This window comes from Pelophylax lessonae (assembly GCF_965119305.1).
Source record: "Pelophylax lessonae genome assembly, chromosome: 3".
Taxonomy (NCBI): domain Eukaryota; kingdom Metazoa; phylum Chordata; class Amphibia; order Anura; family Ranidae; genus Pelophylax; species Pelophylax lessonae.
Window position 1 is genome coordinate 628,837,862 of NC_138770.1, and position 14,558 is coordinate 628,852,419.

At 42.0% G+C, this 14,558-nt stretch overlaps 1 protein-coding gene across 2 annotated transcripts in view; it reads right to left on the minus strand.

Moving 5' to 3' along the window:
• The window catches only part of UBR2 (ubiquitin protein ligase E3 component n-recognin 2), a 180,603-nt gene that overhangs the window by 101,318 nt on the left and 64,727 nt on the right, over window positions 1-14,558 (minus strand). Inside the window, exons 11-15 of one of the 2 annotated variants that reach the window (XM_082250166.1) lie at window positions 7,747-7,845; window positions 4,316-4,479; window positions 2,270-2,369; window positions 2,043-2,171; window positions 1,706-1,889 (exon numbers count right to left, since the gene is read on the minus strand). In XM_082250166.1, the coding sequence (XP_082106292.1) occupies window positions 1,706-1,889; window positions 2,043-2,171; window positions 2,270-2,369; window positions 4,316-4,479; window positions 7,747-7,845 (676 nt within the window). Of the gene's footprint in view, window positions 1-1,705; window positions 1,890-2,042; window positions 2,172-2,269; window positions 2,370-4,315; window positions 4,480-7,746; window positions 7,846-7,917; window positions 8,017-14,558 lie in introns of both variants that reach the window. The other variant, XM_082250167.1, reaches the window with a different exon arrangement.

Below are 14,558 nucleotides of genomic sequence, written 5' to 3' on the forward strand. Positions count from 1 at the left end.
GTGGTGAAATGGCAGGATACAGTGTAATCCGTTAGGATCACAGCTTTGTATCATGTCATTTGGTGATTTTACATTTTTGAAATTGCTGCCGGTTCCACCCCCCCTGCGTCGCATCGCTCGAAGGGAAGGGAACCAGAACACAGGTGCCGGCATCAGCCGAGCACACAGCGGGAGGACAGGGGAAGGACGGCGGGGGAATCGCAGGGGAAGGTGAGTTTTTTTTAAATAAAAAAAAACAACAGATTCCATGCAAAACAATGTACCGCTTTTAGAACAGAAATCCTGACATAATCAAGACCGCCAGGGAGGTTAACCACTTGACCTCCGATAAATTTACCTCCCTTCATGACCAGGCCATGTTTTGGATATGGCACTGCATTACTTTAACTGACAATTGCGCAATCGTGTAACACTGTACAAAAAAAAAAAAATGTAGGTCAGTCATTCTTTTGGTGGTATTTGCTCACCTCTGTTTTTATTTTTTGCAGTATAAACAAAAAAGTCCGACAATTTTGAAAGAAAAAAAGAAATATATTATATATATTTTTTTGGCTATATATCCTTTCAAATAAAAAAGACATTTTAAAAAAATGTAATTTCTTCATAGATTTAGGCCAATTTGTAGTATTCTACAAATTTTTTGAAAAAAAAAAAATAAAAATCCCAATAAGCGTATATCGATTTATTTGTGCATTTGTTATAATGTCTACAAACTATGGTATAGATTTATGGAAGTTTTTTTATACTAGCAATGGGGGCGATCAGCGACTTACAATGGGACTGTGATATTGCGGCAGACAGTCTGACACTTTACAGGAACCAGTGACGTGAATACAGTGATCAGTTCTAAAAATATGCACTGTCACTGTACTAATAAAACTGGCTAGGAAGGGGGTTAAATATCTTAGGCGATCAAAGAATTAACTGTATGCCTAAGCCTGTGTTTTTATTTACTGTATGTGGTGCTTTTATTAGGGCAGTGATGGATTTTTTCCCCCGCTTTGCAAGGACACAATCCATACCTCACCCCCCCTACTCCTTTGAGAACACATCTTGTTTACATAGGCAGAGCTCCCTTGTCAGACGATCGGTGGATGCTGTCAGACATCCGGTGCCCAGCACCGACAGAATGGCCCGCCGGACTGCACGAGCACCCCCTAGGCAGAAGTGCAGAATCACATATTTTATATATATATATATATATATATATATATATATATATATATATATATATATATATATATATACACACACACACACACACACACACACACACACACACATACATACATATATATATACACACACACACATACATATATATATATATATATATATATATATATATATATATATATATATATATACACACACACACACACACACACACACACACATATATATATATATATATATATGTGATTCTGCACAGGAGGGCCACCCTGTAGCAGTAAATCTGCTATAGGTGCGGTCCGGAAGTGGTTTAAAGCTTTCTTACTGCTCCTAAAAGTGGTAATAAACCCAAAAGCATAAATTTGGAGCCCAAGAATCCCAGGACACGTCTCTCTTTCCTTGGCATTATACGGTTTCTGGCCTAACAATATCAGTACACAGAGCAGAAATGAACTTTTCCTACAGTTTATTTGAACAGAGCAGAGATCTATTATTGTGTTGTCAACTTATTGGCTACATTTGGAATACTCACCAGCTAGAAGTCGTGAGACTGGGAGGTGGATGCTAACTTTCTCCTGAGACACACAATATCGTATGGTATCCACCGAGTGACCGGCCATGCTGAGAGTTATAGGCTGTTCCCCATCTGTGAACCCACCATGACAATGTGTCAGCACCTCCAGGCACTTCTTATAGGCTTCAATCAGAACATGCTCCTGCAAACCAGATAGACAAAACGTTACTTCCTATTATTGTACTTCGCTCACTTTGAGGTTATGCTATAGCTGGGCATAGACCGATCAAATAAAAAAATGAAAAAATGTAATAGAATCAATGCATGGAAGAAAAAAGTAAGAAGTGAGGCTTACATCAGTAGAACACCAATCTTGCATCATGGAAATGATATGGGTTAGCTTCATCTGTAAAGTGAAAGCCGCCTCCCACTCTGGCTCCATCTCAATATGCTGGCCTACCTGGCGGGTTATCGGGTCCATCCCCTGCACACACAGACAGGCAGACAGGTGATGCGGCAATACAGGAGAAATTTCTAACAAAGAATTTGCATACAATGAAAGATAGAGGACAAAGGACATACCTGCATGCACTTCAGCAGTTCTAAAAAGGCATAGAACCCCTCCAGAAACTTGAAGCGTAGAGCTGATGACCACTCAGGTGGTTTGCTAATAAGCAGATACCTAGCGAAGAAAAATAAAACCTTTCTTGATCTTCTTTCACAGACCCACTACTGCCAGCATACCTTCCTAAAATCAATCTTAATGCAGGGTCACACTGATGTGGTGCAAAATTGGGAGCGAATTCTGCAAGGTTTCTGTACCGCATCAAAATCACGCCTAGTTTATGCAAACTGCTTTGAATCTGTATGTTAAGTTTATGACACCCTGACATCGATTTGCGAAATGCACTGCGATTTGCAGAATCGGATCGCATGGGTGTTCATCAATGCAATTCAATTCTGGTGTGGCAAAACATAAGGGTTCTGCATGATTTTGGAGTGTATGTAGTGCGATTTGAGCAATACAGAATGAATGGCTCAAATCCCACTGCTGCAGAATTGCATGTGATTTGAACAGGAATGTGGTGCGATTCCTGTTCATTCCCGCATCAAATGTGAACCGCCACTTATGCTAGAATCAAATATGCTTTATTGCTCTCGGTTGCCAACTAACGTGATTGTAGGCACTAAAGGTGTTAGAGACAGGAGGTCTCAGCCAGGGGTCAGGTGCACCCAGCCAAGAGACAGGGGGTATTGTCCCAGGAATCAGGTAGGCTCCTATTGGGAGATCAGTGTGTGAACCTGCGCAGTTAGTCTGAGGGACCAGTATTCATAGCAGTGATGCTGGGGAAAAATAGCCAGGTGGGCTAGGATTCATGTGTTGATGCTGAAGAACCTCTGCAAAAGCACCCGATGTCTATTGTGAACTTTATTCTTTGTTTAATAAATGTGGGCTGCCATGCCCTAAAATACAGTTTGAACTGGCACAAACTCATTGGAAAACGCATCTACCACAAGTGCATAATCACCCCAATACTACTCTATACAGGAACCTGGCTACCATCTGCAAGCCTACCTGAATGAATAATCCTGGTGGTTTATGCCTGGTGGGTAATATCCCCCAAAAGCGCTATAGGCTTTTCCATTAATTTGGAAGCCAATATATTTTGGTAAGCGGCCATTCCTTTATCACATTTGTTGGTGCCATAACCTATTCAAGATTTGGGAAGATTGGCTCTATTTGCATGCTGGAACTTGTGGTACCTTTCCTAAGGAAAATGTTTTACTTCATTACTGGAGTTTGCCTTCACTTCTTCATTATATGGACACTCTTTTGGTCCTCATGCACGTTTATTATCACATTTATATACCAGTTTTATCACTTTTGAATTTTTCACCACTGGTATATGTTTGAATTTTGGTTTTTACACATATGTCATGTCACATTGTTACTAGCGCTGCAAGTATTTTTTACACTAAAGGTGTACTGTTTACAGGAACAGGATAGCACAAGAGCACCTTAGCCAACAACTCACAAAAGAGATCTATAGGAAAGTGCAGGTAACCAACAGGTAGACTGTGCTGCACCTGCGGTGTGGGAAAACTGCACCACATCAGAGTGAAAGCACCCACCTCTACAGGTTGCCCAGGGTTAATATAAGCTGGAAGAAGTACCCTGGAAGGTTAAGCCCCGTACACACGCGTCGAAAATTGGCAGGGAATTTTCGGCCAACGTCCGATCTGCCGATTTTGGGCTTGTTAGTATGATGCTTCCGACAACCAACTCCGACTTTTCGGCCGAAAAAAATCTGGTGTGCAGACTATAAAATTTTTGTTGGCCGTCAACACAACGGCCGATTTTCGTGCAGTCAGTACAGATTTCGACAGGGAAAAAAATCTGATGAGCAAGTCTGGGCATGCTCAGAGAAGAAAGAACACAAAGAAAGGAAACCAACACATGACATCACTTCTGAAGTAGATTTTTGTTGGCCGAGAAAATTAGTGTGCAGTCTAGAGCACATTCCAACCAACAAAACACAACTTGGACAAAAGTCGGACGATCGGTCGACCGATAATCGTTGCATGTGTACGAGGCTTTATTGTTTAGGTTGCTGTTCGCGTACTTACTTCAGATCCAAAATTAGACTCTGAACTCTTCTAAACTTGAAAGCCTGCAGTGCTGTGTATCGTTCAAACTGAAACCTGCCCTGGACATCCCGATGCCTCAAATGATCCATAAAAGTCCTTATTATGATGGTCATTAGGTTCTCTTCAGTGATCAACATCCGAGCCTAGGTAAGATCAAAACGTTTAATCTTTAGTAAATATTAGCGGTAACAAAAAGGGTCGACATGCACGGAGAATCTGGTAATAAAACGGTAAGAAAACTTGAAAGGAAAAAAGAAGTGTTACGGTTATACCTGTAATGAACATCCATTCATGGAAATAAAGAGTGAAATGAGGTCAGTTTGCTGTACTCACATTAAACTATCTTAACCTATTCTACTAAGCAAAAGGTTGGTGGAAGTAGAAAAGATCATGAAAAGGCTCAACATATTGGGGCATTGGCAGGACCCAGATATTTCATTATTTATTTTTTTTTTAAAGGGAACCCATGACCAATATTGTCTAAACCCTAAGCTAAATAAACAATCAGACAGCATCATCACACAGGTTCAGTCTCACTTCCCTGGAAATATCACATAGTAATTTGGATTTGTAGGGACTTCCTTTGGCTAAACTAGGACGACTGACCCCTTATCCAGGTAAGCCTGTTGTAATAGAAATATGCTCATGTTAAAGGACAGGTGCTGGATTGTCAGGATCCCTTTAGAATCTTGAGCGGGTCTGTGCCTGCTGTCTCAAGGAGAGCACCAGTAAGTGAACTCCTGTGCCCCACATAAGAAGTATGGCCAAAAGAGCTTTGGCCATATTTCTTTTTTAAGGTTTCACTACTTACAGAACCTTTGACCAGGAACAAGCATCAAGGCATACCCCGATTTAAGTACACTTACTTTAAGTACACTCGCGAGTAAGGACACAGCTTGTTCAGCTTGGCATGACACTACTCCCGGTTTTTAACATTGGCGTCTATAGGAAATCTTGGTCAGCTTGACATGGCACTGCTCCCAAACCATAAGTGACAGGGATACCAAAGTTAGGGAGCACCAAGAGGGGACCCAGGACTACAACATATCCTGTTTGTGGCTGGCCAGCTTGCCTAGGTAATCTACTATGTCATAGTCCTGGATCCCCTTAACATGCTCCCCAAGCTTGGTGTCCTTGTCACATGGTTTGGGAGCAATGCCATGTCAAGCTGACCAAGATTTCCTATGGAGCTAGTGTATTTACATGCATTGAGAAATGAAAAAAGGTATTGCTTCACTTTAAGTACATTTTCGTTTTACATACATGCTCTGGTCCCATTGTGTACTTAAAAGTGGGGTATGCCTGTATTTTCTTTTTTAATTAACTTTATTTGCTGAATGCTTGCTCAAGCCAGCGACTCCGTAGCAAAGCCATACAAAAAGGATATCAGTCAGGGACCTGGGAAATAATAATAAAAAAAAAAAATCACAGCGACCTTATTTTTATAATGAAAGGTTCACCTTAAATTTTAAATTTGACATTTAAAGGTTATGAATGCTTTAAGCCACAAAAGGTTTTAACGTCTATATAAACCCTAAATCTATTTTTCAGTATGTTTGTCATCCTATCTCACTGTATAGTTTTCTTAAAATATTTTTTGTGTTGCAAAGATTATTACCAGGTAATCTTGCCATGGGCGCTCCTTCAGTTGGCTTATTAGGTCTATTAGACAGGTAGCCCAACGGCCAACTAAATGAGTGCACACACATTTTGCCTGCTCAAAACAGCGTCAAGCAACACTTCATTCAGCTGCTCGGGGAACAAAGTCCATCGATGGTTTGAAAACTTGGCCGGTTCAGCAGGGACAGGCCGAATTTTGATCCATGTGTGGGCATCCCTGTTTGACAGAAGTCGATTAGAATGTTGGAACACATTTGTTGATCAGTGGCTACTGGCGCTGATCAGTATATTCTAACAGCAGAGAGTTTCACTGTCAGAATACAATGTCCCAGTGGGGTGGATTCCTCAATCCACCTTGTTTGTGTGAATGGAGGAATCTTTTTTTTGTTCAGCCCGCTGGCTGTATGGAAAAATAACAAATCATCTCTGGCAAGCTTTAGTGGAACTATACTGATAAAATTACTAAAAAAGGCAGATGTCATCTCACACAACCTGATTCCCCCGTAACTTAGCAGGCTCTCAATTTAGGAAACTTTGCAACAGATTGACAAAATAATAATAATAGACTTAAAAATCTGTATACAGTGGGACATTCTAATAAACATAGTAAAAAATGGATTTAAAGGTATAAGCTGGCCATATAGTGCAATTTTTTTTTTTACCACAAGAAAGAAAATCACTTGATTTTCCCCCCAACAATACATTCAGTGTTGATAGGGGAATCACTGAGTACCCCCGGCTGCTGGCAATATTTGCATGAAAAATCCGACATGCTGTCTGTGCCCAAATTGAGCGATAGATTAACTTGAGTACAATAGGCCTGCCCATAGATGGTTTGAATCTCCAATTGAATCGGCCGAGATTCCAACCATCTATGGCCAGCTATAGTTCACCTTTTTGCAAAGAGTGATCAATGTATTGATTGAATTTGCATTAAAAATTATATTAAAGTCTTTTTTGTGTTTGTTTAAAATAAAAAACATGTTATATTTACTCTGTGCAGTTGGTTTTGCAAAGAGCAGCCCAGATCCTCCTCTTTTCTGGTCCCTTGCCAGCGCTCCTGGCCCCTCCCTCCTACCAAGTGTCCCTACAGCAAGTACCCAAGCTGCGCCGCTGCTCTATATCCATTCAGACACAGAGCCGTGGGTTGGTGCTACATCCTCTCTCCTTATTGGCTCACTGACTTTGATTGACAGCAACGGGAGCCAAGGATGCCCGCAGCTGTCTTAGCTAATGAAGAGGGAAATCCCCCGGACTTGAAGGCTCTCCTGCCCCATTCCTAGACTGAGGCAAGGCGAGGCTTAGGTAAGTATTAGGGGGGCTGCTACACACAGAAGGTTTTTTATCTTCATGCACAGAATGCATAAAGTTAAAAAAAAAACCTTTTGCCTTTAGAAGCACTTTAAGCACTGCATTTAATCATTACCTCATGGGTGAATAGGAAACAAACAATGCCTGAGGGTGGGGGGTTGGGAAATGTGATCATGTTTCACATTACACACTATATATGGGTTAAAACTAAACAAGGTTGGAAAGGTGGGTTTGCCTTTAAGGTTTACATACACCTGCATTTAGGTGTGTTAGCCTATCAGATGTATTTCCCTATTATGTGAAGGCAAATTATATGATAAACAAGTAGGGGGAAACTATGAAGAAGTGAAATTAACGCAAACACTCAAGCAACCCATGATGAAAGCTGAACTGCGTTTGCTGGTTGACTCGGCCCGTCAGCCTGGCGAATACTTACGAATTCACGGACGCTGCGTGTGTGCAGTAACTCAGATACTTACAAGTGAAGGGACTGTGAAAATCTGCACGGATAGGTCAGTGATTGAGAACTCCCTGTCGTGGTCATCTTTGACATAATCACTCTGCAATCGCTCATAGTTCTAGTGAGAGGAAGGTAAGAAAGACAAGGGGTGCCATCTATCAGTTCACAACAAAAGCGGGCATTTACTCACCAGGGTGGGGACAGTGAAGAGTTGGACAGACAGAGCAGCCACCGACACGGCTCGCTCGTGATCATCCTCCATAAAATCTTTCTGCAACTGCTGGTAATTCTAAACAACAAGGGGGAAATTCACCTCCAATCCATACTGGCCTTGTAAGCTAGGCTTCATATCTTTAAAGTATTTCAAGGTAAACTCTAGTGCAGTGATGGCAAACCGTGGCACCCTAGATGTTTTGGAACTACATTTCCCATGATGTTCATGCACTCTGCAGTATAGTTGAGCATCGTGGGAAATGTAGTTCCAAAACATCTGGGGTGTCAAGGTTCACCATCACTGCTCTAGCGCATTGTCACCGAATAAAGTTTACCAGTTATTGTAAAAAAAAAAAAAGTAAATTTTGACGTTCATTTTATCATAAATACATAAAGCTGATGGCAGGTATAAAGTGCAAGCATCTGGAGGGCCTGGCATTGATACCTACCACTCATTTCTGTTGACCAGAGAGGCAGCAAATCCTAATAATTGGCCCACAGGAATGTATGGAAAACAGGAGGAAGCAGGCAAGCTCTGAAATGAACAGGTGTTGGTGTTTTGTAGTTTCCCAAAAGCCCAGCATTCAGGAGTAATGGAAGCTGTGACAGGTATGCATGGACACCTCTAGGTAGCTGCACTTTATACCTGCAAGCACTTTAAAGTGTTACTAAACCCAGGAGCATGCGTTCACTATATCTGGTCTCCCACAGTACATGGAAATTATTTTAGTAAATATAAACTGATAAACACCTTTTCTCATCAGCAGTATATAGCAGTCTTGTGACTTCTATCAGTTTCTGGTTAAAGCTTTTAGGAGAAGTTTTCATTCTACTCTGACTGTCCTATGAGGCTGCAGGACCCCTGACCCTCTGTCATGACAGTGCTGATTGGCCCTGTGCTGATCACATGCACCCTCCCAAAAAACAAACAAAAAAAAAATACTCTAGTAATACACACCAAACTGAGCATGTGCAAAATGCCTCCAATGCTCTGTTCTATCAGCAGATGGATTGGGGGCAGTAAAAGAAGGGGATTATCAGAGGAGACAGGATCTAACAGCCTTTTTACACAATGCAGAGGATTAACCCCTTAGGTTTTACTTCAAATATAACAAGCATGCTTTACTACATTGGTCCTCAACCCTGGCCTACAGGGCCCACTAACAGGCCAGATTTTAGGTATTACCTTGGGGAGATGCAGACAAGAGTACTGCAATCACTGAGCAGCAAATTATATCACCTGGGATGTATTTCAGTTATCTTGAAAATCTGGCCTGTTAGTGGGCCCTGTAGGCCAGGGTTGAGGACCAATGCTTTACTGCATATACAGACTGATTTTACTGTTGTGGGTTTAGTAACACTTTAAACACTTGCAGTACCATCATTTGAGTATTAAACAGGTTTGTTGAATCTCTCATTAGTATTTATCTATAGATCAGGCCCTCCGCCAACTTCCCTGCTCAATAACCCATAAAAAAATTATTTCATCACAGTCTTTTTTCAGTCAGTATGATCCTAATAGATCTGCACTGTGTAATAAAAACAGTAAAATACAATCACTGTGCAGCACAGCAATTATATTTCATGGGCAGATATAGCGTCCCCCATATGCATTTAAATAAAATATATTCAAGAATGGTTCTTAAAAGAAAGAATAAAATCATACATGCATCTAAGAGAAAGCTATAGATTCTTGTAAAAATGCAAAGATGAATTCCAGGCATGGTATATTTTTTTTTTACATAGGTACATGGTCCAGCTTGGCCCAATGTTACTATCCATATACCAGAACTACCTGATGCCCCTGGAAACCACTGAAGTAAAAACACTACTCCAGTGCTCTCCACTTGCTTCCAGACCCTGTGCTGGGCAGCTGGCCGGATGCATTGTGATTACAGGAGATCAGTCACTCCTCCTCGTCCAATCAGAGCATGCTTTGCATTCATTCAGACAATGCAAAGCATTCTCTGAATGGCTTCCCATGCTTAACAGTCAACCTCCTGAGTTCACAATGCATCAGGCTGCCTTCTCAGCACAGGACCTGAAGTGGAGATCTCTGAAGTAGCATAGACAGCTGCCATGTGCATCAGCCAGATACAGTGAATACATAGTTACATTGGTTAGGTAGTTACATTGTAACTATGTAAAAATATACAATTCCTGGAATTCTTCCTTTAATTACAGAAGCAATATTGGGAGAAACCCACAAGCAATGTCAGAAACTAACATCAGTGTTCTTCAAAAAAGTAACATTTTCTGTTCACAAGGACTTAAAGTGTATGTAAAGCCAACATTTTTTTTTAAATTTTGCATAGACTAAGGATTAAAGTGGAACACCAGACATTTTTTTTTATTGTATTGCTTTCTTTTCTTTCAATGAAATTATTTAACAGTATTGCGGGAGGTACCCCAGGATCAAAGTGTCCTTTGTACATCAAAGCACTGGGCTTCAATTACACACTTTGCCTGATTAAACCTGGTCAAGAAACACTTAAAAGTGGTTGAAAACCTCAGACATGAAATATGAACAAAACATATCCCTCTAGTGTGTACTTGTCTCAATCCAGAGTACTAATGCCTCATACACACAATGAGAATATCGAACTATTTTTCTTTGCATGCTAGTCTCATATCGAAAATGAAGAGATTACTAAACTTATGAAAATTCTCATACAACAGAATACATCTACGGAAGTGATGTAATGTGTTCTATTGTATTCCTTAGTTTTCAAGCATGCGTGGTTTTGCTCATCTGATTTTTTCGGATGAATACTGTATTGATTAAACGAAAATCGTACAAGAAAATTTTTTATGTTTGTCCCTACGGATAATTTAGGATTTAACTGTTGTGATCGGCTCTCGAAAGCTGTGTACTAGTGACCAGATTAGAGTACGATCGCTTGGAAAACAGTATTTTTCGTCCAATTTTCTCATCGTGTGTACCTGGCATAAGTGTCATTTCTGTCTGCTGCTTTATTCCTCTGCTGTTTGTAGGAGTCACTTCGGACAAGTTTTCCTGACACCAAGAGAAAAATATGTTGACAGGGGAGGGATCTCCAGCAGATTGACAACCTCAGCTCTATTTCTGTGCGACGGGGTATGGGGGGGGTCTCTTCCCTCCAATCAGCTGTCAGAGTTCTCCTCACTGATGTACCTTCAGCTCCCTGCCCTCCGCTTTTCAGAGCTGAGAGAACCTCTGTAAATTATGCACTTTGAATGGATGTAGGGGAAAGACCTCTCTAGTTACACAGGTACAACTTATATAGGAGGAGAGGAAGATCTATGAGGTGTATTGCTATAAAGTGTGGATTTGGTGTCTAATCACGCACCAGCTCAGTGTTGAGTCTGGAGTTTAAAGATTTTAAAGGCTGAAGTTTCATTTGGAGGGGTTTGGTTTGAGAGGGTCTTAGCGGTCCAATAACCTCTTACTGCTGTATCCCCGCCATCCTCTGGTAAGAGTCAGTGTGTGGTGGCTGGGATTTCACATTTCGTTTGATATACACGTGGGTGAAAATATGCTGACCCTTCTACCTGCACTCTTTGTGATATTTGATATGGACTATATTTATACCATATAGTATTAGAATGTTTTAACATTAGTGCTGCTCTATGTATATCCATCTATTTTGAACCTTCCAGTGTTTTGAGCTTGCTGCTGTTGTTTCTGCTAAAGGGCGCGGGGTGCTTCATATTTATTTTATGTTGACAGGGGAGGGATCTCCAGCAGATTGACAACCTCAGCTCGGTTTCTGTGCGACGAGGGGGGGGGGGGGTCTCTTCCCTCCAATCAGTTGTCAGAGTTCTCCTCACTGATGTACCTTCAGCTCCCTGCTTCTCAGAGCGGAGAGAACCAGTGTAAATTCTGCACTTTGAATGGATGTAGGGGAAAGACATCTGTAGTTACAAAGGTACAACTTATATAGGAGGAATAATTTCATCTCCTTGTATCACCTGAGGTCAGTCGCTTCAGTAGGTGTAGGTAAGGGTTTACAAATACTTTAAATAATTTAAGGGTTTTGTATAGCAGTTATGGGAACAAAGTCTTGCCCAAGAAGAACCAGGCTGGGCCTGGCCTTCAGACCTGTATAGTTCACTTAACGCTTCTGCTTTGGGACAGTGGAAATTGTTCCAATCAATCTCTCCCGACAGGAATGATTGATCTATAATCTGCAAGCCAATTGGATAATACACTGGGAAGTGGATTTTGATCAACAGTTGAAAGATACCATTGTAAATTATCGATTGCATCTTTGTTTCTACCATGCAATCTGAAGATCTAAATGTTAATTACTATTGAATTCACGATCAAAGCATTTTAGTGCTGCTGACTGATGCAAAGTATAGAGAATTGTTCCTCTCTGGTCAATCAACTCAGTTTAACAGAATGCAATCTAAATCGAGTCTAAATGGATTTGAAGGGAAGTTATGGCTATGTGATTATTTGCACACTGACTGGATAATGTGCGTAGAGCAACCATGTGGTGTAGCCTGTTTGTTCTGGTTGTGTAGCCTGTTCAAGGATTTTTTTTCCTCCCATTTGGTTAGTTAGGCTGTTGTGACACGGACAAATCTGGAAAGGACAGCAGCAGATTCCCCAAAAGAAAAGCTTTAATTTATAGACTGAATCACTTCCAAGCTGACCTACAATCAGTGCCGTCTTTAATGCAGGGCAAACGGGGCAGCTGCCCCAGGCCCAATCATTGCTGTGGGGCCGGAAGCAGCTGTTCCTTGAGCCCGCACTAGTGTTGCCATATATCAGACATTGTTCTGCTCTACTGGGCACATTGGCGCCGCTAACGTCCCACTTCATGGCTCCTGATCACCACTGCCGGCAACAGTGGTTGGTTGCAAGGACCGCCCAGCGTCTAGCAACCAACCACGTGACTAGTCCAACTCTCGCTCTGGGGACCCCAATTTAAGGAAGGCGCTCTGGGGACCCTAATGTATAGAGGGAATAACTTTGGGGGCTAGAGGGAATAACTTTGGGGGTTACAGGGAACCGGATATAAGGAAGGTGCCTTTAATGACCCTAATATAAGAAGGGAATTACTCTGGGGGTCTTAATATAAGAAGGGGGGGGCTCTGGGAACCCCCGCTGCAAGTATGGGGGCTCTGGGGATCCCCATGCAAGTATGGGGGCTCTGGGGACCCCCATGCAAGGAAAGGGGCTCTGGGTACCTTGCTGTAAGGATGGGAGCTCTGGGGACCCTAATGTATAGAGGGGATAAATCTGGGGAGCCTGAGGTAAGTATGGGGACCTTGATATAAGGAAGGTGACTCTGGGGACCATGATATAAGGTGAGGAAACTCTGGGGACCCTAATGTATAGAGGGGAAAACTTTGGTGGCTCTGGGGACTCCGATATAAGAAAGGTGACTCGGGTGACCCTAATATAAGAAGGGGATAACTCTGGGGGCCCTAATATAAGGAGGAGAGATCTGGGGACCCTGATGCACAGGAGGGTGGCTCAGGGGACCCTGATGTAAGGGGGGGTTGCTGTGGAGACCCTGGAGTAAGGGAGGAGGGCGACTCCGGGGACCCTAATGTAAGGTGGGGGGGTGACTCTGGGGACCTTGACGTAAGATGGAGGAATCTGATTTAGAGGGGGATTTATGCTGAAAGGGGGGAATTTGATGTAAACCAGGGGGCTCGTCCTGACTTCTGCACTCTTTATGTTGTTTTGTCTTATGGACCGGCTTCTGATGACAGTCCTGCAGCATTCAATCAGCACATTCAGCCAGTGGCTGCAACGCTGATCCGTGTATTCTTATAGAGGGGGAATCCACTGTCAGAATATAAATACACAGCAGGAAGCAATTCCCCATCCATATTCAGTTTAATTTGTTCAGCTGGCTGGCTGAATAAAAAATACTGAACCATGTATGACCAGCTTTACGCCGTTTACCTGCACTTTCTACATTTTGTCTCAGATTGCATATTCCTGACCAAAGTGTTCATTGTCCCAACAGTTGCAGGTTTTAATGAAGTTCTTCTTTAAAGGTAGGCTCAGTCAGGCAAAGTGATAAATATCTATGCAAAGAAAAGTGAATGTGATGGAAAGGTGTAATTTAAAAAACAAAAAAAATGATTATTCATTGTGAGGTTTTTATGTCTGTTAAACTGTTACTCGTGGCACAGTAATTAGGAGTATTTTGTGGTACAAGGACTGTGGTATGTGTGTGCAGTGTATACAGTGATTAGGCACAGATTCTGTTTAATCACCCTCCTTTAAGTCCTTTCTGCTGTTTGCTGGGTACACACCGTTTTTTGTTCAACCAGCAAGAGATCCCCACATATAGATAAGCGATCCTGGTGCCGAGATCTCCGTCACTGTAATTCATTGTATTCTGACAGGGAGACTCCCCCGTCCAGATTACACTGATCAGTGCTTGTAGCCATTGGCTGAAAGCACAAATCAAATGCTGGTTTTCCAGCATGCCCGTTTAACAGAAGCCAGTCGTCATTAGGCTGGCTACTGTTGAAGAGACAGCGGTAAACACAGACTGAGCGAAATTGCATAGGGGGGGGGGGGGGGGAATGTTTGCCCAGGGTCCAATCAATATTAAAAGACAGCCCTGTCTACAATACTAAAGCAGCCTAATTAAAACAGGTAAGTGG